This window comes from Amblyomma maculatum, chromosome 5 (assembly GCF_055883805.1).
Source record: "Amblyomma maculatum isolate TAMU_Amacu chromosome 5, ASM5588380v1, whole genome shotgun sequence".
Lineage (NCBI taxonomy): Eukaryota > Metazoa > Arthropoda > Arachnida > Ixodida > Ixodidae > Amblyomma > Amblyomma maculatum.
Window position 1 is genome coordinate 139,605,169 of NC_139348.1, and position 24,998 is coordinate 139,630,166.

Genomic DNA, 24,998 nt, shown 5'->3' on the forward strand with positions numbered 1-24,998 from the left:
AGGCTGTAAAAATTTCCCTGAAATACATTAACTATTTACATGCGTTCACTTTCTCTTCCACTATCTCTTATTTGTTGACGTAACGGGTTGACGGCTTTGCGGTGTTGTGGCTTGTGGCTTCCATAGGTGCGCTTTCGGACTGCGTGGAGTGCGTCTGGTGACGTTGGAGTGTCGTCTAAGCAAGTTTTTATTTTCAAAGAGAAACCAGGCAAAGCGCGTTTCGTTTTCACGGACAGCATTGTAAGTTTTGCAAGCACAAGTTTGCTCTCGGGTTCCGCGAAATGTCATTACTGCGGTGATCTCGGCGCTCCCGGCCGCGGCAGAAGCAGGATGCGCGCTAATGCTGTGCTGTGTTGTCACGCATATGAACGCGTTCGTCGCGCCAATATGGCTGGGATCGTAACCCGAGTTGACGACTTCGAGCGCGTCGTCTACTGTCAGAACGGTAGCGGATACGCTTCTCCGATTAATCTCTTCCCCGATCGTGACCTGGTGAAACGTGCGTGCGATCGAACCACCGGAGTTCTTTCTTTTACTTCTTCCGGGCGTCAGGGAAAGTTATCGGCTGAGCGCGTCCTTTCACTTGGAGGCTCGCTTGTTGTTAAGCGGCCACTGGATGACTGACGAAATTCGCGCGCTCGTTTGCTATTCGATTTCTCATCTCATGCGTGATGTCATGCCAAGGTTTGTTTGGCATCGACGACTCTCGTACCACGGGAAGCTCGCAGGCTAAGAGAATTGCAGTGCATTCTCATCTCGGGGCTTGTTTTTCCTGGCGTTCGTCCCTGCGGCGCGGGGCACTTTCGCGCGCTTCATTTTTTTAATCCTTTTTTGTTTATCGTTTCTTACCGTGCTGCTGTGGTTTGCTTTCTCTCTCCCCGCAGGTGAGCAACGATCGTCCGAGGCGATGGCTTTATCTTTACGGGCTTTCTCTTTATAAAGCTTTGTGCGGTTTCGAGTGTGTGCCTATAGGTTGTGAGAAAAATAGCAATTGCAGAACTGTGCGAGGACAGTGCTTACCGAGATGTCGGCGATCGTGGATCAGACGCCCAACACGGCAAAGTCGGTGATTGATCTCTTCGCTCCCAATCATTCCCCGACCGCTGGAGAAGACAAGATAGACTGTGATGGACTCAACGAAAAGGCTAGTTTTACCGTTTTGACGCTCTACATTTTTTATGAAGTGTACAGACTGCAATTTGACAGGAATGACATTGAATGGCGAAGTAAACAACAAGCTCGTACGCGCCAGACGTTTCTTTGTTATAGTTTCGTATCTGAACACACCCGTAGTATAACACATTTACATACACGACAGACATGTTTCTTTGTTGTAGTTTCATGTCGGAACACTCCCGTAGTGCATACTCTATTTACATACATGGAAAATCGGAAGCTGACGTAAGAATTGCGAGGGTTTGGTGCTAGTAAGCAGAGCTTATTACTTTAATAAACTGCTTGGGAGTTGTATCTAGAAGAAGAGACACTGAGTATGTTTTGACATGCTGAATAGATGCAGAATTTAACATTTTTGCAACACAAATTTTATCTGTTGAAAATTCTGTTCTTCCCTGGGTTTGGCATGATTACAATAGTCAATTATGCAAGTAACGGTGCGGATTGCATGTCATTACTGTGTGGGCAATCTCTTTTGTCAAAGGCTCTATCTCTGCATCTTGAGAAGCTATTTAAACCAAAAATAATAATAAATGGAAGTGCAAAAGAACATTTTCAGGGCCACTAACAACATCTTGTTTACCAAAACATCTCCAAAGAAATCTTAATTACATTACTAACAGTTGCGTGCATTGCAGTCATTACTTCTAGATGCAACTTATCAGATGACATACAGTGTATTCTGTTTTTATCAGTTGGTTTAAAAAATTCAATTAGGCAGCAAATTTTCAATGGTAGGACTCAATATTGCACCTCTAAGTTGCAAATTACCCTGCTGGCTCGCAGCGGCAGTTGGCTTAGTGGATTTAGAATTCATTTAGAGGATAATTGTATGCATAGTTTTAATATAAAAGGAACTAAGCTTGTAAATGAGAACAAATTCTGCAGTCACCTCTGCTTGAACTTGAAGATGTCTGACAGTCATTATTTGTCCAGATGAAGGCTATATATTGAGCAAAAACAATATTGTGCTCTTCACTCATGCTCTCTGCAATCTTTGTTCAAATGCAAATGTGTGTTCCCTTTTAAATTTTAGATGGGAGCAGCTGATGACACACATGATGTTTTAAGTGAAACAAAATGGCTGAAACGTTGACTGATCACTGATTGCTGTGGTTGTGCTGCTGTTGCTTGGAGCAAATACTTATGTCGCTGAAGTGTGCTCAACGTACACTGCATGCGACATCAGCAATGCAGCAAAAATAGTGCTGCAGTGGCCCAAATTGAAATATATTAGATAAATAGCATTAAAGAGAGTTTGATGTTCTGGAGCTGTGTGTTTCATTATCGGGAACCAGTGGATGAGATGAGATGTATTTCCAGTCAGCAATAGTTTTAGTTACCTTATTTTTATTGCCACAGGCTCTGCACTAGGGTACAATGAGGTGACAACCATCTTTGGTGGTGGTTGCTTGGGTTTTGTAACTGTCCATAGTGTAGGAGGATGTATGTGAACCTAGCTAAGTGTGATTTTTCACTGCAACAGCTTTCAAATCAAATCAAATAAACTGATTCTCTGACAAATTTCTGGTGTTGCTTGCAGCAGCTGTCGTTGAACATTTGTCTTATATCCTCTCTGATAGTGTTAGGCATGAGCGTAAAATTCTTTTATATCCTAGGGCTGCCATGGCATTCAACGGGAAAGTCTTAAAACATTGCGTGTGTCTGTATCTCTGCAGTTCCCTTTAAATGTGGGGAAGGTTTAGAGAAATGAATTCAGGAGGCACAAATGGAGGGCGGCAATCATTTGCTGGTCACAAGCTGTACTTGAACGAACAGCCTGCTTTTGACGTTTTCAATCAGTATTTTTGTTTTTATTTTGTACTTTTAGAAAAGTAGCGCACTTGTTTGCAGTGCACAGGGCTGCAGTCATACACAAGTCTACAGTAACTGGCGCACACAATTCCTCTATTACAAAGAGCAGTCTGCTGTTGAAGCTTCTCTGATTACCGTAACAAACAGCTAACCATCTGACCAAATCATAAGCTCAAGGATTTTGATGTATCTGGCTTGTTTGGTAACTAGATATCAAAAATGGATTCTGTTAGCTGTTCAATGGAGTGATACACATGTCGCGTATCATTGCCCGTAGTTAGCAAGTGCTGTTTTTTAAGGTAAAAGCCTTTCTTGCCTTATGAGAAAGAAAAGTGAATGTTATCTGGGCATGCCACCATGAGCTGTGCATAGCGCTGTGGACAGGATGTGGGGACAGTGTGTCCGCATTCTGCTGTCATTCATTAGCGAAAAAAAATTGTGGGGGTTTAAGCATGGTTTGAACCTAGTGATAGAGCGAAAGCTGTGAGTGTGGCAGCTATAACCTCTGTAACATCGCCTTTTCACTCTGTGTCATTTCATAATTTTTCTTATAATTGGTTCTCAGGAAAGGAAAGGTGCAGTATCTGTCGCACTTGTTCTGTAAACAGCTGAATCCAGCCATAAGGGATGAGAGTCATGTTGTAAATGAGGAGTTGCACACACATAAAAGACAAGCACAGCAAGAAACTATCAACTGTTTTATTGATATGGGTAGGTCCTTAAATAGGGCAGTGTGTACATGTGCCTTAAAGGGTTCCCCCTTTAAGGCACAAGGAGGAGGGAGAAGGCAAATCAAGTCTGCACAAATGTCAACAAGAGCTGCGCAGGAAGTTGTTTTCCGCATTATGCAGCGTTACAGAAGTATCACTGATGCAATCTTCTCCTTTTACTTTGATGTATGCTTCTAAAAGCTCAAGGGCTACTTTGTCTTTGCTCGTGTGCTGTGGCTCGCAACCTTTGCATGCAGTGCAGTTTGCTTCTTCTTAAGACCAAATTGACCGAGCATGCTCCCCTTCGCCTTCATTCATGCAATGTCCTGTCTGGCCAACATATGCGCGTCCACAGTTCAGTGGATTGGATTTCATGAACCGCACCCGTGGCACACTTTACAAATGATGGGAGTGAAAGCGGAAAGAGAGTGGAGGGCTGCGTAGCAATTTCGATCACCTGGGGATCTTTAACCTGCACTGACATCACAGGACACAGGGGCGCCTGTTCCTTTTGCCTCCACCGAATCCTAGTACTTCGAATCCGAGTACTTTAGGTTTTGTGTAAAGAAAGACAGAATATACTTTGGGTGGACACCATGGAATCATGGACACCCTAACTTAAGTCAAGGTCACTTGAAGGTCAAATTTAGTGCTACTCGAACACCGGCTCTACCTAGCTTAGTGGACTTATAGCTTCAGTTGCAAATTGATTTATAACAAAGGAAAGGCTCAGTATTTGTCAAGGTCACTTGAAGCTGAAAACTTCAGTGTACGCAACGGCTGCCCGAGGTAGCGTAATGAAGCTGTTGCTTCAAAATCTTGTTTATGCCTTGACTCGAACCGCCATCGTTCCTCGTCATAGTCAAGCACACTAACACTATTCTATGCCGACTTCAAGTGAACATGTCCATAATTCTTGCCTAGCGTAAAGACGCTGGTGGGTTTCGAGGAAAAGGAAAATATGACCGATAAGTGAAGTAAATGCAACAGGTAAAAACTTAAGCAAACAAATAAAAAGAAAAAAGAAAAGAATATTAATTGAAGAACCAAAAATTAACAAGGAAAAAAAGTAGAAAATAACAAAGATATGTTTTGTTTTAGAAAGGTGTAAAGTCATTAACCAGGATAAGCACATTAGCGGTCACTGTCATTAAATATGTTACGGTAAACAAATAAAAAGAAGAAAGAAAAGAATAATAATTGAAGAACCAAAAATTAACAAGGAAAAAAAGTAGAAAATAACAAAGATATGTTTTGTTTTAGAAAGGTGTAAAGTCATTAACCAGGATAAGCACATTAGCGGTCACTGTCATTAAATATGTTACGGTAAATTACGCAGTAATCTGCGAAACGTCGAACTCTAGATGTTACATAAGCAGGTAAATCAATAATATAGAGAAACATAAGAACAGAATAGCAGGGAGGTTAACTAGAAGATGCCCACCCACAGAGGGGGATAAACAGAGAAAAAGGAAAGATAATAAAATAAAGTAATTCAAGCAAAGATTAGCTCGTACACATCAAGAAACCAACGGAATGCAGAACGAGCTCATGACGGAACTAGGCCCAGCACTCGCATGCTTTCGCTTTTCTGCATGTAGAAAGATTCAAGTCCCTGTAATTTTTTAAAAGTAATTGTGTGGTGCTGTTTAGTCCCCGAATGGTCACTTGCAGTTTCTCCATTCTATTAGTCAGAAAATCTTGCGGCCAAAAATAAAACAGTAAGAAACTTAGCCAATGGTTTTGAGGTGGGTTTTGACTAGTATGCTCAATTCCTTTTGCGGCTCCTTCTACTGGATGAGTTGAGAGAGAAAAGGAGGATGTTTTTAACCCTTGATATGTCTGGTGCTACGTAACCTATGTAAAAGATGTTTGCAGGTAGGTAATAGATCATTCAACAGATTCGTTCGTTTCACTTGCACTGCGTGAACTGGTTCATGCGGTGCTGCACTTCGCCATTTGTTTCACCGATGCAAGATGGCGCCCTCTGCACCATGCCGTTCGTTTCAAAAAGTACAGACGTCGTGCAGGTAGAGTTCATGAAAAGTTCAGCAAACTGTGCACCTCCTCAGCGGTCAGTGCCGAAATAGTGCAGCTGCAGCCGCCACATGAAAACAGGCGGCGGCTTGCGCAACGATGGCTTGCGTGTTGTGATAAACAGTGAAGCAACCCTAGTTATTCCACTCGTCAACGAGAACGGTGCCCATGTTTGCCAAAGAATTGACGCGTACTTCAAACCATGTCTAACAAGTAGAAGCACATGCATGCATTATGATTCATACCGACTTTAATCGTGATTGAAGTTTGTTTGCACTTTGTGCCAGCTGCCGCATGGTGCGCATACGCATACATCGAGGCTGGTTCGTGTCAACGCTTCATTGCAATATGCTATTTGAAAATTGATCTTATTCGGCATGTTGGCGCCGATTTATGTGAGTGGCAGTATAATTTACAGATAGCCGATCACGTGCGGTCGTCGGCTTTTGCACGCATCGCATATTCATGAATGAATGAATCCTATCGCCTGTGTATATGCTGCTCAGATCAACGGCGCTAATCATCCCAAACATTAAGATTTTCAAATAGCACGCCACATTAAGTATATCTTGTGCAAATGCATATATATAGTGTGAGCACTGTGTGGCGCTTCATCTTCCACACTGCTGAACGTGCTGCTTCATCTTCATCCTGCTCCCTCTTGTAGATACCCATCGTCATCGCGGAGTGTGTTTGGCTGCAGTGTGCGACCAAGGCTTCAGGTCTGTAATAAAGCCTGATTCCCCAAGTCCGACCTTCGCGTTACCTTACAATATGCATATATATGCACCTTTTACGGCAGCCGGCGATCGAAGCGCACGGTCATGATTGAAGTATATAATCAGCATGCATCACACCACATGCGTGTGTCTACTTCTTGAGTATGCGTAGCCGTTACCTTGGCGAACTCGATCGTGTTCTCGTTAAGTGCTGTTTAAATTACAACGCACAGGTCAAAAGCATCGCGGCTGGATAATGGCAAAACTTCGTTCAGTTCAGTTTAGTCGTTCAGTCGTGTCCGACTCTTCGTGACCCTATGGACCATGTCACGCCACGCTTTCCGGTCTCTAACTATCTTCCTAACATCACATAACTTCATCTGCAGTGCCTCGAGGATGCCATCTAACCAACGCGTTCGCTGCCTACCCCTTCTCCGGCGACCCTCAACCTTTCCCAACATCAAATCTTTCTCCGTGCCCACAAAAGAGACATAATGGTCGCTGGAGTTAAATTCTCCCGTTCCGGTCCACTTGAGCTCGCTGATACCCAAGATATCAATGTTCAATCTGTCCATTTCTCGCTTGACGACATCCAGTTTACCTTGCGTCATAGATCTTACATTCCATGTTGCTATGTGATATATCTCCTTGCAACATCGGACTTTCCGGTCGCTTCCCGACACATCCACAACTGAGCGTCCTTTTGGCTTTAGCCCAGCCACTTCATTCGTCCTTCGTTGTCATGTGCTAATTGAAAATTCATCAAGTTAACCGGGCCGTTGACGTCGGCTGACGCGAGTTGCACACAGCCGACCGCAGCTTGTTGGCGATGCCAAGGCTAGCAGACGGCCCGCCCTGCACTTCGTTTGGAAGCAGCTGGTGCCGATGCTGCACCTGAACTGCTGGAACTGGCGCTGCTTTACGGAAGTGGTGCAGAGTGCAGCTGAATCGAACGGACCTGACATCAATCACTCTGTCGCTTTTCGGTGCAGACCCCGTTAAGCGGACCGAACACTATTATAGGTGTCTCAGTATTTTTGGAATGAAATGGAAATGCAATTTTCTTTTTTTTTTTTTTTTTTTATCAGGGCATGAGCCTGTTTTTATGTATTCCTATGCTGAAAACTATGAGCGGTGGGCATTCGTGGTCGCCGCTTCGTGCAAGAAATTTAAAAGTGTGGTGTCATCTAGTGGCAGACACTAAAAGCACATCATAGGCTATGTGGAAGGAACATTTTTTTATTATTATTGACAGATGCACTGGAGAGAGCACAAAATGATAAAACTTGAGTGCTCTTGAAATAAAAAAGAGCACAAATAAATGATGTGAAGACAGGCCCTTTCTGTTCAGTTTGTTTGTCCCTGCCTTTCTGTGGTAAGCCTGGGTCTTAGTTTAATTTGTGTGCTTTTTTTTCTTTGTGTGCTACACCATTGTTGCACCTCTCTTTGTGTTTGAATGATGGCCTGAGGGTTGTAATTTGTTTTTTTCGCAGACGGTTCTGGTCAGCCCGTCTGAGGAGCAATACGATGCCCTGCAGAGGCAGCTGTCGCAGCGGTTACGAAAGGGACATGGAGAAGTGATCTACGAGATAGGAGCTGGAGGTGAGGAGACCATGAGAACGGAGTGAGTCTGTAACGAGGATGTTTGGGTCAGTAACGGTGCACATCCTGGAGTGGCACTCTGTATCGTACAAAATATTGCGGTGTTCGATGTACTAAAGACCTCTTGCTTGTATGCACTTATGTGTACACACAATCCATTAAGAATTCTGCTGCCCTTTCTACTGTGTTCATTTTGTAGTAATTTAGAACCTTGTGGTGATAGCCATGAGGTTCTATGCTCACTTCCCACAAGAATGTTCCATGCCTTTGAACCCTAGCCATTCTCCCAGGAGACTGCTACTTTCGCACTTAACAGAAAGGTTGTATGACTACTGCTCAATACCTCCCAATAAGTTGCCTCCGCTTCCGCAAGAATGGTTCATGTGAAACTAGCACCTCGGTACCTGCAGCTGTATTGTAACCACCAGCATCACTGTCAAAGGCCACACTACATGGAGGAAGCGCTTTCTTTTTTGCCTGCATGCCGCACTAGCACCATCGGCTGTGCAGCTGATCAAAGCCAAATGAAGCCAAAGCCAAAGTAGCTGTAGCCGGTTACATTTCCGTGTTTGCACTTGGAGCTGCTTGTGTTTATGGTCGGCTAAAATGCCTGATGCCTATGTGCGGTGCATAGCGTGAAGTTAGAATTCTCGTATGTTTGAAGTCGTGGAGCTGTCAAGGCCCATGAAGATGTATTTTCAGAAGTTTTTGCGATTGCGGAATTTCTGTGCTTTTTGACGTGGAGAAAAGGCAAACAATTTGCATTTTCGCACAGCATGTGGATGCAACATCTTTCACGCCGTCAAAGGGGATTTGAAACTGAAACTACAACTGAATTCCGCTCATCAACGTGCAACACAACCTTCTGAAGCCTGCTGCCGGTGAAGAGTCATCGGTCTGGAGGACTAGTCCGACATATTTTTGATAGTAAAATCTGCTACCGCAAAATCCATGCCAAAGGACTCATTGTGGTCACATCCTTCCCCTACCCCCCACCCCCCTTGTTAGTGCCTATTTTCGACCTCATCAGGTTGGCAAGTGCGATTTCCTGGGTTTCTGTCTGCTGCACTCTTTTTTTTTCTTCCTTTAGCTCAGCAGAGGCTTCACATAAGATTCGTGGCTGGGTTTGGCCGTTAATTAGTGCTTTCATACTGAAATTCTCATCTTAGATTCTTAAACTTTTGAGTCGTTATCTGTTTGCCAATTAAAGGGAGCTGCAGCTAACTCTTGAGTCACCAAAGGATTACCTGATCGGTTTGCTGGCTTGTTTATTATTTTAAAGGTTTTCTGCAAAACTGTTATGATGGAACTAAGGCATGTACCCGTAGTTATGTGCACGTCCTTAGTTATTAGCATATAGGGCCATGTAAAGCGCCCCAACGTTGGAACTTTTACATATTTCAGGTTGTGTTTGTGTGGATTTTCAGTGACTTGAGTTGAATCGAAAGTCTTGCATTATGTATAAAAAGCAGGGGGGGGGGAAGGGGGGTCTTAGCCACAACTGTGTTCTGCTACCAGAAAGGAAATGCAAGAGATGCAGCAATGCACTGTGTGGTATTTTTTTGCTGTTTTCCGTTTTATTCTTCCCTACTGAGGGTGTGAAAAGATGTGAATTGAAGGATAGCTGGCTGCATGTGGTGCTAAAACTTAAGCATCTTCTTGATGCAGTCAATCGGCAAAAACATCCTGAAGTTTTAGTAACCAGAATGTTGGTACTAATAACATTTGAAAGCAGCATCTTTGGACATCTTTGTGAGATGAACGACGCTGTGCCACTGATTTGATTACCGGAAAAGGGACCTATTTTGCTAATTTTACGCTGTGATGGGGGGGAATGGGCTCGTCACACTCAACACGTAGCTGGAGTAGCTGGTGCTGATCAAGCTGGAAGGAGGTTTGGGGTTCTTATATGGTGCTATAAATCTGTGGACACCAATAACAATAGTCCTGTGATTCATAGATGGAGCCACGGCAAAGTGGCATTGCATATATAGTTTGTGGATTTTGGGAAGAGTCAATTGATAATGGACCAATATCACGATGCTGCCAAGACAACTTAGGCTTTGAGCTGATGAATGACTGTTTTAATCTATGGCTATATCTTACCTACCATTTTGATAAAGACCTGGGCTTTGGGTAGGATCTGTCAGACTTGTCAGACTTGAGGAGTTGATGTCCCTTTTGCATGCGCATATGTTCAGGACAAGGCGATGCTGGGCTCTCGCCAGAAGAGATGGCCGCCTCGGTGGCAACGTTACAAAGCATGGCCGCGACGCTGGAGTGCGACTGTGTCCAGCTGCGGGAGAGGAAAACCAGTGATGGACTCGTTGCTGAGTACTTAGTCCGACGCCGGGCCAAGGAGAACGACTTCGTGGAAGTCAGGTTAGCATAGGCGTAGTTTTGAAGTGTTGCAAATCGTCACTGGCGTATGTTTTGGCAGATTGAAAATACTCAGCTGAGACAGGCATACTAAGACTAGTAGAATGTTCTGTGTTGGTGCTAGGGGAGTGCTGCTAATAAATCAATTTTATGCCCAGCATTGATTTGACCCTCCTTTTCTCGTCCTGCATCTTTTCTTTTCTTTTTTTTCTTTTTTTTTAATGTTTTCATGGAACATTAATGTTCGGGGACCATCAAAATATTTATTGGAGAATACCTATTATTCTGGGTTTTCATTCTGAAAATCTCTTATCGATAGTCACTTTACGTGGTGAAATGTTGCGATCGTGTAATTGGTTCTTTTGAGAACCTTCACAAAGCGGGCGTAGATGCGCTGCTTTTAGAGTTCTTGCATTTTCTGCTTGTTTTAATGGAAGGTGCATTTGGTTCTTTTTATAATAATTATAAGGTCTCGAAGGTTACCACAGTGTTAAAAACAAGGAGCCGAGAGTCAGAGACAGAATTCTCATGCCACGTGTCTGAGTTATAGCTTCTAAAAGAAATGGTGGCATTTTACCTCTTTTAATATTAGCCATACAGCTTACTTGCTCTTTCCGTGTATTTCATTATTTCATTCCTTCTTCAATGCACATTGTTTTCTAAAATTTTTTCAAGCATTACTACTGTATCAAAAGTAAAAGGGACCTGCCAGTGCATGCCGAGATCATGTCAAACTGCGTGTGGACATGATCCGTCTTTCCGCATAATGTGTTATCATGCCAAACATGCGGTTTAGCATGATTCCAGCATGCACTGGCAGGGTTGCTTCGTTTCTGCTCATGGTAGTGCATTTGTGTAACTCGAAATCAGAAAGCAGTCGTGCGCATAACATTCAACAGGTAACGTTAGACACACTCAACACTTTGCAGTAGAACATTGCATTCTCCGGTCATGAGTGCAAAGTGCGAGATGTCAATTCTAAAGAGAAATGGGGGATCACTAGCTTTGAAACTGTATTATTGCCTTTGTGATTTCATTTTGTTTGTTTCATTTCCTTTTGAGCTCACAGGGAAGATTGGTCATGGCTAGTTCCAGACAAAGAACACGAGAACGAGAGGAAAGTAAATACAATACAGCGAGACCTTAAACAGTAATCAACTGCACTTTCGAGAATCTTACCTCCCTGGAAGTTTGGAATGCAAGCTTGTGGACAACCTTTGTCGGGCGTCACAATGTTTTTGTCGGGTGTCACTTCACAGGGTGGCCGTGGTGGGCAATGTGGATGCCGGCAAGAGCACCCTGCTGGGTGTGCTCACCCACGGGGAGCTGGACAACGGGCGAGGCCTGGCGCGGCAGCGGCTTTTCCGGCACAAGCACGAGGCCGAATCTGGCCGCACCTCCTCGGTGGGCAACGACATCCTGGGCTTTGACTCGCGCGGCAACGTTGTGAACCAGCCGGATCCACACGGGGGACAGCTGGACTGGATGCGCATCTGCGAGCAATCCTCTAAGGTTGGCAAATGCCATCTACAATGTAATCCACAGTGACTCTGTTAGGCATGTCTTATTACGTATCGGTCAAATCTTTGAGTTTGAAACAGTTTGCCTCCTCTCCAGCTACTCTTTTCTTTTTCTGATTTAAATAATCAGTTTGTCTTGTACAGACATTAGCATTTGTAACTGCCCCATTGTAATGCCCTGCGGTTTGGTGCAGGTGGCCAAAAAATAAAGTAGCGTTGTTTTAGTAAGAAGGGACTGCCAGATGTATTTTGCATTTTCTGTCTTTATACGGCTTCTCTATCAAACAAGTGACCCAATAGTCTAGCACATCGCTACCATCATCGCAAATCAATGAGTGCATGTTGGGCAGTTTGACACTAGTTCACAGTGTGGGGGGGTGAGGGCGGACTAGATTGCCATCACATTTAGTGATTTTGCGGTGCCACCGAGCTATGTGACCTTTGTCGCTGTCTCGCAGGTGATCACGTTCATCGACCTGGCGGGCCACGAACGCTACCTGAAGACCACCATCTTCGGGATGACCGGCCACGCCCCCGACTTCACCATGCTCATGGTGAGCGGCCGTAGATGCTGCTCTGTGCTTTGCGAAATGCGCACGCCGTGTCGTGCTTGCACAGATAGTGTGACCGCACCTTTGAGTGTGCAGAGCGAACGCTCTCGAGTGTCGCACTGCAGCACGGGTAGATATGCACTGGCGTAAGTGTGGGCATTGACTTTCTCATTTCCTTCTTGCCTCTGTGTGGTTTGGTTTTCTTAGCATCTTTCTTTGGGTGAAAAAGTCATCAAACTTGCTCGAGGTTTCTTTTGTTAGGCTTGTCGGTAATCCATTTAGACAGGTACAGTAGCATGTTCATTTCCTTCCTTGTCTATGTCTGTCGGTGCTACTGTACCTGTCTAAATCCCCCGCCCAGTGGATTGACAGTATGTATAATAAATAAATAAATTGCTTGGAGTTATTCCCTTCTGCTGCTAATGTTTCTCGTCTGTATTTTTTTTCTTCATTTTATTGTTTGGTGATGTTATGCCTCATTTCAAGAATGCGAGTACTCCGGTGGAAAACCAAATTTTGTTAGTTTAGTAATCTGTCTCTGAGCCTTAGAAAGGTACTGAAAAGGGAGCGCTCCACTGAGGATAAGGAAAGCTGAAGATACTTATCGATGCGTAACTGCCTATCGTCTATCCCAGAAAAATTTTTAATCTACCATACATAGTACTGGAAGCAATTAAAAAGGCTTCGGCATTTTTTTGTTGTTTTTTTTTTTCCAGTAATACACCGGCCCAAGTCGGAAGAACATAAAGTTTACAGACTTGTACCATGCTTCGTTGACAAATGTTTCATCAGCCAAAGCACCTCGGTCAACCTTTTTTTTTTTTCTTTTCCCTCTTGCTCCCCAATCATGGGTATAAAATAGAGCAAAATAGTGGAAAAGGAAAGGCTGCAATGAAAGCGGGAGTTAAAAAAAAAATGATAAGTTATGACCTCGTTTTTACGATCGTGTATGCAGCATGAATGCTGAGCGGTGTCTACTGATACATGATGCAAGCATTTGATATGAGCCAGTTTTTGAACCACCCTTTAAATACTCCTTACAGCGCTGAGTAAATGGAAAGGTGACTCAACTGACCTCATTGTTGTACCTCACTAAACAAAAGTTTTCGTCTGTTAAAGCTTTGCAATGGCGTAAGTATGTGTTTGACGCGGGTCGTTAAGGGAGAACGTGGCATTTCTGCATTTGGAGGCACCGACAATTGTCTTCGGTGCTGCATGCGAACTTGGACCTCTTTTTTGCCAAGGAGTCTCATTTGCAAATTGGTCCGGCACTTTACGTTCTGCGCGTCGGGGCATCTCAATCCACATTTTGCCATTCTCTCCTCGTGGCCGTCCTCCCTCCTCCAGGTGGGTGCCAATGCAGGCGTGGTGGGCATGACCAAGGAACACTTGGGCCTGGCGCTAGCCCTGAGTGTGCCAGTCTTCGTGGTGGTCACCAAGATGGACATGTGTCCGACCAACGTGCTTCAGGACACCATGAGGCTGCTCGTGCGGATCCTCAAGTCGCCTGGCTGCCGCAAGATCCCCGTAGTGGTGCACTCTGCCGACGACGTGGTTGTCTGTGCCACCAACTTCGTCTCTGAGAGGTGTGTGACGCGACTCGGTTCCGCCGTTTGCTTTTAGGGCAGTTGAATGATGGGCGGTTTGTAGCTGTATTGCTTCGCAGTGGCAGCTGCAGAAGGTTTTTTTCGCCAAGGATTATGGTGTGTATGGCCATTGTTGGTATAGCTTGTTATAACCAGAAGCATGCTGACACTCTTAACTGCTCGCACTCACGTTATCACCCTTCACACTCGCAGAATAAGAGCACTCATGAGTGAGTCTGCCTACCTATGATGTCATATAATAACTATAATACTATAATAATGTAATGTAATAAATATAATAATAATAATAACATATAATAAAAACAAAACTGCATAATCATATGATACGGATAGATAGGTACCACCTATATATTCTAAGTGTTCAATCCTGATCAGATAGATACTTATACATGTCCATTAAAATATTTGGTAACTCTAACACTTATCTGTCACAGACTGCCACCGACTCCATTCCGGCCACAGCGGCCACGTTTCGATAGAGTCTGATCACTAGCATTCGTGTGTGCGTTACGTCAGCACATGTTAAAGAACCTCAGATGGTCTAAATTTTCCTAAGCCTTCCAGTGCAGCATGCTCTAACAGGCTGAGTTGCTATTTGATATTCAAGTTTGAATGCCATAAAACAAACTAAGCATGACACATTCAGCGATGCTTTCTCTCAGTTCATGCTTACCCAAAAAAACATGCACCATCGTCCACTCCACTAACTGGTGCAAGTCTGCCCATGTCCAAATTAATGAGCGCCCGATGCCATAAACTTGCATGGGTTTCAGATGACCGTGTCCTGGTTCAAATTTCGGAATTAATGGGGGTTGAATTAACGAGATTTTACTTTAATTGAGCTTTGTTAAGCCAGTGTGGCAAGTATATGAAATTTTCTGTACTCTGGGAAGGGGGGGGGGGTTCACTCTTGGCATGCAGTGTTGTGAAAGCCATGCAAGTTGCATGTGCACAACATCCTACTATCAAACCCACTTATACCAATATTGAAGTGCCATGGAACTATCATTGTTATAACGGGTTAGGCCAAAAAACAAAGAAAATGTTATAAACTACAGGTTTAATGAGGACGAGCTAGTTTGCACACTTTATTTCGTTGGGGAAGAAACCCGTAGTCAGTAAGCATTGTCTGTTTCACGGCAGTCTGGCCAACATCTTTCTTCAAGGCATCCAACTGCTGAACATATTGCAGCGGAAGGTTCTTAGGACGAGCTAGCTTACACATTTTATTTCGTAGGGGGAAGAAACCCATAGTCAGTAGCGTTGTCTGTTTCACAGCAATCTGGCCGACATCTTTCTTCAAGGCATCCAACTGCTGAACATATTGCAGCGGAAGGTTCTTAGGACGAGCTAGCTTACACATTTTATTTCGTAGGGGGAGAAACCCGTAGTCAGTAAGCGTTGTCTGTTTCACAGCAATCTGGCCGACATCTTTCTTCAAGGCATCCAACTGCTGAACATATTGCAGCGGAAGGTTCTTAGGACGAGCTAGTTTGCACATTTTATTTCGTTGGGGAAGAAACCCGTAGTCAGTAAGCGTTGTCTGTTTCACAGCAATCTGGCCGACATCTTTCTTCAAGGCATCCAACTGCTGAACATATTGCAGCGGAAGGTTCTTAGGACGAGCTAGCTTACACATTTTATTTTGTAGGGGGAAGAAACCCGTAGTCAGTAAGCGTTGTCCGTTTCACAGCAATCTGGCCGACATCTTTCTTCAAGGCATCCAACTGCTGAACATATTGCAGCGGAAGGTTCTTAGGACGAGCTAGCTTACACATTTTATTTCGTAGGGGGAAGAAACCCGTAGTCAGTAAGCATTGTCTGTTTCACAGCAATCTGGCCGACATCTTTCTTCAAGGCATCCAACTGCTGAACATATTGCAGCGAAAGGTTCTTAGGACGAGCTAGCTTACACATTTTATTTCGTAGGGGGAAGAAACCCGTAGTCAGTAAGCGTTGTCTGTTTCACGGCAATCTGGCCGACATCTTTCTTCAAGGCACCGAACTGCTGAACATATTGCAGCGGAAGGTTCTTAGCAAAGACAAAGCCCCGCAGGGAGTCTATCATTCTCAAAGCTTCCTAGTGATACGCAACCTGTACAGATTCCGGTTCATTGTCATCGTCGCTACTGTCACTGTCTACACGCCAGTGGCTGCTACGACGATAGCCTCGTCTGTCAGCTCTTCATCTGTCGCGACTGTATTGTTGGCATGTAAAAATTTCTCAAGTCTCGACACGTCGTCATCACTACCGCTCACTGTAGACCAAAGTTCAGTCATTGTTGTGTCAGCAGGAGCTTAGTGACCTTCCGCGTCGCCGGCATCTCCATCAAAGCCCACTTTCTTGAAGCAGTTCATGATGGTGGAGGAGCTTCTGTCCATGCTCCAAAAATGAACTGCACTGCCATCAGAAGCGAGATCTTCAGGTCTGGCGCCGGTCGGCGTTCTCGGATAGAAATGACGAGGTTCACGCAAGCCTGCTCAAAACAATTCAGTGATATTATACCTTGAAGCAAGCAGTCACGCCTGCATCTATAGGCTGTAAGCCTGCAGTGGTGTTAGGTGGGAGGAAAAAAATCTTGCACGTGCGAGAGCTTCTGAGCTGTTTGATGCACAGTGCAGTTGTCGAGCACCAATGCCACCTTCCTTCCTTCGCACTACATCCGCTGATCAAACTCGACCAGCCACTCATGGAAAAGCTCACACGTCATCCATGCTTTCCTGTTATGGTGGTAGCAAACCGGGATCCTCACAGCACCACGAAAACGGCAGGAATTCTTGGACTTTCCTATGACGAAGGCGGAGCACTTGTTGCTGCATAAAACGGTCACGTGCAAATTGTTTTGTTTCCCGCCCTTATAGGGATCGCCTTTGATTGTGTGCGTCTTCTAAGGTAGCATCTGGAAAAATAGCAGTCTTGTCCCCATCGTACAAGTCTCTGTCTGCGTATGCTTCTCGGATGCAGGGCAGTGTTTCCTCAAGCCACTTCTGCCTAGCGTCTAAATCGAGCGATCCTGCCTTGCCCATGACTGCCTTATAGATGATTCCATGTCTCTCCTTAAACCGTTGAATCTAACCACCATATGGCTGGAAATCAGCGATGCGCAGGCAGGATGTATGCGAAGTTGTTCACCTTTTCCGCTAAAATCGGGCCTCAATGGGCAGGTTCGCTGCACGGGCGTTCAAGAACCACTGGTGGAGCGCCCGTTCTACACCTTTGTAGGCCCCGTGTCGAACCATTTTTCGGCCGTCGTCCATTGTATGGGCAGCACTGGTGTCGCTTTCGTTTTTAATCTTGAGCGCATTGTGAATTATTGTCGATACTGTCAGTTGCGTCAGGCCAACTTGCGCACTTACGCCGTCCTTGTGCTCACGTACGATGTTCTGCTTAACTTTGGTTGTGTCGCGCTTCCTGAAGGAGGATCCTCCATTGCTGTTCACAGAAAATCTAGGGTCAGCAAGATCGTGGCAATGATGATGGCACACCGTGAGAGCCAGGCTAGAAAGACGTTCACGAACGCTGCTGCACGCCTGCTTCAAAACATGTGCAACCGCGAAGCAGGAGGCCTCGATAAAGCAAATAGGGAAGGATAGTGCAGCGCACCATGGTCAGCGCACCCTCAGAATGGACTGCTCCACTGTGCAGAGGCAGAGAGGACGCGAGTTTCCTAGGCCACGGGCGGTTTCGAGGGGGAGTGCTCAAAGCTCTCACTTTAAACGGCAGTGAATAGCAGCGCCTTGCGCCTTCCCTCCTCTTCCACGTGAGGAAACACTCCCTCCTCCCCCGCATCTCCGCGGCATGCAAGCTTTCCTGGAGCACACAACCAATGCATTGGCTCGACGCGCTCTGTCCCAATTCTTCAAATTCTTCTTTTGTCTGCTGCATCGGCATTAACGGCATCTCCATGTACACGTGCACTTTTGTGGTCGCCGCATTTCTGCATTTTTGTTTACCTTTGGTGACAGTATGATCGTTGTAACCGATAATGTAATATGACACCATTGTAATATGCAGTTTATTTTACGACAGGACACATGGCAAATCTGGCGATGCAGTGGCTGTCGATTGTTATTATTCAATGTATTGTTATAAGTGGGTTTGACTCTATCACTCTTCCTCATGTATACCATTCAGAGTGCCTCCCCCCCGCCGGGCTGGCGCAGTGGTTAGGGCGCTCTGCTACTGAACCGGACTATCCAGTTTTGAACCCAACCGCAGCAACTGCGTTTCACTGTCCGTGTGTGATGGTGGTGCGCATTAAAAACCCTCAGGTGGCCGAAAATATTCCTACGGCCCCCCGTCTCTCTTTCTTTCTTCTGTCGCCACTTCTGCTTTCTTCCCTTCCTCATGGTGCAGTTGAGGTGTCCACAAAGAGTGTGACAGATACTGCGCCTTTCCTTTCTTGTAAACTAACCAATGTGTGGCCAGTAAAAAGATACATACTAGCTTTGTTAGCATTATTATGAAATGGAGCGTAAATAATAGGAGTGCGTAAAAGCAAAATGTACAAGTTCATCATTCACAAGTGTATTCGGTGCCGGGCGCAGGTTATGCCCCATATTCCAGGTGTCTAACGTGACTGGAGAGAACCTGCTGCTGCTGAAGATGTTCCTGAACCTGCTGTCCACACGCATGCCGAACCTCGACTCGGAACCTGCGGAGTTCCAAGTGGATGACACGTACTCAGTTCCTGTGAGTCAGGTTTCCAATTCCTACCATGTGGCTTAGAATGTGACGGACAGTTGTTCTGTCAAACTAAGAAAGGTTGCCCGTCTGCCTTACTGCTGCCAGGAGATATTGGTGTAGAATTTTTTGCCATGGGTGGACCATCTAGAAGTAACATATAAAACCTGTCTGTGTTATAGTACCTTCTATAATTGCTGTACCTTGCCAGAGATCTTGGGACAATATATACACGACCTCACCACTTCTTGATGATGGAGTGGAAGTTCTTAAGATGTATGTTGTGAAATTTTGGACTGCATATGAGAAAATGTTTACGAGCTAAACTTTATTTCATGGCCGAAGCTGCCTTGTGAGGCCTGACCTTGAATGGACCTTGAGCCGAGCATAGTAACAGCGTATCCTGGGGTTACACTAAAGTGTAGTATGGTGTACCACATTCACCCATGAGCCATCATAATGACCACTGTTCACTGTGGTGGGCATGACCTCGACCGTTGGCCCTGGCTACCCACAAAATTTGTCCTGGGTCATTCGAAAATTAACATTCGCCAAATTGGATCACAATTGGTATCCGAATATAATGGACCCCACTCACTTCAATAGTAGATGCCTAAGTTGGCCTGGGTCACCACAAAATTGACTTTGGCCTAACTGGAGCAAAATTGAGATTCAGCTACAATGGGCCGTGGCCGGTTCGATGGTCACATCCATATTTGTCCCGGGCTACTCACGAAATTCGATCTGGATCACCCAAAGATTCACTAACATAAATGCACTTAGCGGACATCGCTCTTGCATGAGTCGGTGTAAGCATATTAAACCACTGGGAATTTTTTCGCTCCCAGTGTGCCATGTTACGCTGCGGTTCGGCAGGCAAGCTCTTCTAGAGATGAGAATTGGGGCACGCAGCTCCCCCTCGCAGTTACTGTAGGCTAAAAGCTACACACCCTGATAGTTATTGGAAGGTCTGCAGTTTTATAAGAATTGTGCTGTATGTGCCATGGCTTTCTGTCTCGCCTGGCAGTGATCTCGCTGTCTGATTTGTAGCTGGATCTCCGTAGTTAAAATGCAGAGAGGACATGTATTGAATTCTTGCAGGTATTTTTGAATTTTAAAGGCAGACCTTTTTTTTTTCTTTTTTTTGCCGATGCTGATGGGGAAAAACCATCAGTTTAAATTAACAATCAGTTTAAATTCACTGTGTAAAACAAGTGCAGTGATTTTAATATGTGACTACATTCTACTGCCACTGCACAGTGATATGCATCCCGTGCTCAGATTGACGAGCATACCTTTATGTATATTCCTGTTTGGAAATAAAGGTTGATTGATTGATTGATTGATTGATTGATAGGAGAACAGTGCTTAATGTGCATTCTTCATGCCCCTGCATTTTTGTGTGCCTCCTATTTTGTGTTCTTTGTGGCGTTTTTTTTTGTGTGTGTGTGTGCCCACATTTTTACATATTCTGTTTTTTCTACCTTCCAGTTTTGTGTACCCCTCCCTATTTTTTGTGCGTGCCATTCGGCATGTACTTCCTTGAGCATTGCGGTGGACGTTGTTGTGGTTTTGCAGGGTGTGGGCACAGTGGTGTCGGGCACCACCCTCAAGGGTGTCATCAGGCTTAATGAGGTGCTGCTGTTGGGTCCGGACCCTCTGGGCCATTTCCAGCCCGTGGCGATCAAATCCATCCACCGCAAGCGCATGCCTGTCAAAGAGGTGCACAGCGGGCAGACGGCCTCCTTTGCGCTCAAGAAGGTCAGTTACTTTGTGTTCCACCTTGAACGGGGATAGGGATGGTGAGCACAAGCGGTTAAAAGCTGCCCGGCTCCCTTTCCTTTGTGGGTCAGACTTGGAGCCAGGATATGGGCATTCAGTATACAGTAAAAGCTCGTTAATTCGAACTTCACGGGACCGGGAAAAAAGTTCGAATTATCCGATGTTCGAATTATCGAATGGCTTCGAAAAATCTGACCAAAACCATTTGTATTACGGTAAATGTACAGTATTTAGTCGTGTAACGAACTCGCTCGCATAATGAACCCACCCAGCCCCGTTCGTGCCTACGAATCTGAAAAAAAAAAATAATAATAATAAATGCGTCAGTCGTTAGCGCGTCCCCCGTTTCGTGCTTGGCAGTGCGCCAAGATGCTGCGCCTGTTTATCTTTTGACTTTAGCTCCGGCAGGGGGGAGGAAAGCGAACTTGGCAAAGTGCCAGCGCTTGTCCAGTTGTGCAAGCCTCCTTTTCAGTAAGTTCGCTCATGCTGGGGTGGGCGGTGTCCTATACTGCCACTCTAATCATCGGAACGAACAGTGCTAAAAGCCGGCGTCATGATCGCGGGCTGACTCGCGTGTGTACTTCCGTTGACGACTGATGGGTGGAAGGATAGATGGCTATCGAAAAAAAAAAGTTTAACCCATAGTGCCTGTCCGAGATCGCAGCCTTTTATGGGCGTTGACTGGAACCGTGCCGACAGTACTCATCCCTATTTCCAAATTAACAGGGTTGGAATTAACGAGTATTTAGTTGCGAGCTACGAAGGTTGCGCAGAAGAGAGAGCAGGCAGCCGCCGCTGCGCGGCCATGCACTGACCTTGCCGCGGCCGCCGTCCCCTCTCTCCAACGCTGCCGGCCAGCTGCCACGCCACGCCAGTCATGGTGCCATTTAAGTTTTACCCACTCTTCCATAGCTTTACCTGGTTCCATCTTCTATCCCCGTTTTGGACGTGCGCAGCCTTTAATTATGCCTACCAATCGCGGAGATGTTTTTTTACTTTTTTTTTTTTTTCGTGCGATGTGCGCCAAGCCGCCTAGACGCAGCGGCGCGTAGTTCGAATTATCCGTAGCGGAACCGACTCGCGTTCGAATTAGCGGGCTTTTTTATACACAGATCTCTATGGAGCTTGGCCGGACCATGTAGTGTAGTTCGAATTATCCAAAAATTCGAATTATCAAGGTTCGAATTAACGAGCTTTCACTGTATAGTCTGATACAACTCGGGGAAAAAGCGGTTTTAACCCCTCAAAGGGCCACGCTCCGCCTACAGGCAGTGGCGTAAACTGATTCTTATGACATCAGAGATACTCCTTTAGACTTGCTGTGTGGCAATGCAGGATGTGGCAGGTGAAAGGGGGCTGGGCTGCACGGCTCTATTGGATTAACTGTAGCGTCATGAAAATCAATCGGCGTGATCGCTTTTGAGAAGCACCTGCCGCTTTTTTCTTGAGTTTTAGCCGACTAGGTGCCTTTTGCAAGAGCGTGCTTCCTTCTATTGATCACCCGTAAAAATATCTTCCTCAGTATTGAGGTACTGTAATCACACCTGCTGAAAGGTCTGTCATGCCAAGCTGTAAGCTTTGGCAGGACTGGCTCAGCATTCAAGAAGAGCAGTCCGCAGTGCGCAACATATTTCAGATTTGAAAACCTTTGGGCTTAGAAACTGGAAATCGTAAAATAGGTGATGGCAGCCACACTGCTTTATTTAGTTATTAGATTTTTCACTTTTCTGGTCTGGTTGGGCTGTTTTGTTTACTAATGCAATTATTAATCGATTTATTTATTATGTCCTTGTGCCAAAGAAGTGGGGGTCGAAAACTGTGCGCTGTTATAAACAGGGAAGTTAGTTCTTGTTTTCAATTGATTGACTTGTCAAGCTTTTTACCTCAACACAATTATGAAGTTGAAATTAACAGGATCGCTTAGTGCCTCTGTCCTGAACTCTGTCCCTCCCCTTTCCCTGTAGCAAGTGAAGCGGTCGGACATCCGCAAGGGCATGGTGCTGGTGTCAGCCAAGCTGGAGCCCAAATCGTGCTGGGAGTTTGAGGGCGAGATCCTGGTGCTACACCATCCGACCACCATCAGTCCGCGCTACCAAGCCATGGGTCAGTGTGATGCCACCACCTCATCCCTCTCCTATTTCACCCTTCCTTTATTACTCTAGTAGCATTGCTTCATTAATGCGAAAGCGTTAGTATTTATTTATTTATTTATAATACCCTCTGTCATCAAAACGTGGCGCTGGATGTGACGTCATCAATCAGGTTAGCACTCATGACCAGAAGGGAGTTTTGAGTCTGGGTATAAAGAATTTAGAATTAATATAGAGTCATTAATGATAAGTGATGATAATGGCAAGAAAAATAAACTATAGTGATAATTAGCTGTGATTATAATTATTAATGAATAGTGATAATAATAATTAATGGCAGTGGTAATAAAAATAAGAAAAAAACAATAACAGGAAATAACTAATAAAAATAAACAAATAATAAACATGTTAAATAGTACAAAATAAAATTGTAAAAAGGTCGTGATAGCACTTATGCTTTCACATTCTCCCAATGAAGTGTCTGCAGTGACCTCGTAAGCTTTATCTTTAGTACTATTACTGCTTGTGGAACCAAGTAACCCCTCATTGAAAACTCCCTCGACTGAAGGCGTCCAGCAGCAGCATTTTCACTATCCCTGCCTGACCTGTGCAGTGCACTGTGGCAGCATTCGCCAGACCGCCTCCATCCTGTCCATGTCGACCGACTGCCTGCGCACGGGCGACAAGGCCCTGGTGCGGTTCCGCTTCATCAAGAACCCGGAGTACCTGCGGCCGGGCATGCGCCTGGTCTTCCGCGAGGGACGCACCAAGGCGGTGGGCAACGTGCTGCGCCTCTTCCCCCCGGTGCCGGGGGGCGGCCACTACCACAGCGTTGCCAAGATGTCCAACAAACCCCAGCAGCAACAGCAGCAACCGAGGAACAACAGCGGCCAAGTAGGAGCATCAGAGAACAATGGCGAGGGCCTGCCAGCTGAGCAGGCGAACGGTGCGTACTCTGGCGGATGTTCGATGATTGCTGCGAGCATTATTGCAAGAGACCTGCCGCAGTGGTGGCACAGTGCTTGGGATCGTGGGATTGAATCCCAGTAGCGGCAGCTGCATTTCTAATGAATGTAGGATAAAAAAAAATGTACATATTGTTTGTAATAATAACTATAATTGGCTCACAGGAATGGAAAGGCACAGTATCTATAACACTTTTTCCGTGCACAACTGAACCGTGCTGTAAGGGAAGGGAGGAAGGTGGGAGTGAAAGCAGAGAGCAAGAGGAACTGTGGACTTCTGAGCCGCGCCATAAGGGAAGGGAGGAAGGTGTGAGTGAAAGTGGAAGGAGAGAAAGAGGAGCTGTAGTGAAGGGCTGCGGAGTAACTTGGACCACCTGGGGATCTTTAACGTGTACTGACGTCGCACTGCACATGGACGCCTCTCATGGAGGTTTCGCCTTCATCGAAACGTACAGCCGCTGGCGGTCTTAATTATCGCTACACGTTAAACATTCTGCGATTTTCGAAATTTTCCCAGAGCCCACTACTGCCGTGTCTCTCATTGTTCATGTGTTGATCTGGGATGTTGAACTTTACATTCCATTCTGTTTTAAGGAGAAAGTGGAAGTAAAGATCTGGAACGTTGTGAAGGTCAGTGCAAAATTATGCACTCAGTAGCGCGACACTATCTTGTGCTGCTGTCAGTGGCTTGTGAGTGGACGGCTTAGTCTCACTAACAGTGTGCTTAAAAGGTGATGCTTAAGAAAGTAAAGATAAATGTGAAATGACTTGCATTTGAAAAAGTAGTACCATCTCGAGTTGTCCTAATAGACTGCGCTGGGTGATTCAGTGTCATTAATGCTATGCCGAGTACTAGAGAAAGGTGGTGCAGATTACGCACGAAGGATCAACATATATGTGCACGCTATGCACAATATTAACAGCCTGTAAAACTTAATAATAGAGCTGCATTTTAATTTATGCCACTATATGTGCTGGGTTCCTCCGCCATTTTTTCTTTCTCCGTTCATGCATTATATTTCTTTGGGAAGATCACAAGCTTCGTCATGAAGTTCACATTTGTTTGATTTGCTGTGGAATACTCAGCAGAACCTGTCTCACAATCATTTATTGTCACTCAAGTCAGGTACTAGCTAGTCGTGATGACAACACATTTCCTTTTTCTTTTTTTTGTCCAGACAGACATTGACATTCTTCTTCAGGTGACTCGGGGAACAAACAAGAGCAGACAGCAACTCTGGGAAAAATGATTATTTCCGGCAGGAAGTTGGAGTTTGAAAAGATCTATATAGAGTGTTTGATGATGGTACAGAGCACAGTAAAAACAAAACTGAAAATTTGGCAAGAAACAACAGGGGCCA

General features: G+C 45.2%; 1 protein-coding gene across 1 annotated transcript in view; it reads left to right on the forward strand.

Moving 5' to 3' along the window:
- Positions 1–111: 111 nt before the first annotated feature.
- The window catches only part of GTPBP1 (GTP-binding protein 1), a 28,819-nt gene continuing 3,932 nt past the window's right edge, over positions 112–24,998 (forward strand). Inside the window, exons 1-11 of the mRNA XM_084604500.1 lie at positions 112–240; positions 885–1,144; positions 7,951–8,059; positions 10,261–10,441; positions 11,698–11,950; positions 12,417–12,512; positions 13,857–14,095; positions 18,665–18,809; positions 20,379–20,561; positions 22,547–22,685; positions 23,286–23,618. Of these exons, the coding sequence (XP_084460626.1) occupies positions 1,025–1,144; positions 7,951–8,059; positions 10,261–10,441; positions 11,698–11,950; positions 12,417–12,512; positions 13,857–14,095; positions 18,665–18,809; positions 20,379–20,561; positions 22,547–22,685; positions 23,286–23,618 (1,798 nt within the window). The 5' untranslated portion in view covers positions 112–240; positions 885–1,024. The remainder of the gene's footprint in view (positions 241–884; positions 1,145–7,950; positions 8,060–10,260; positions 10,442–11,697; positions 11,951–12,416; positions 12,513–13,856; positions 14,096–18,664; positions 18,810–20,378; positions 20,562–22,546; positions 22,686–23,285; positions 23,619–24,998) is intronic.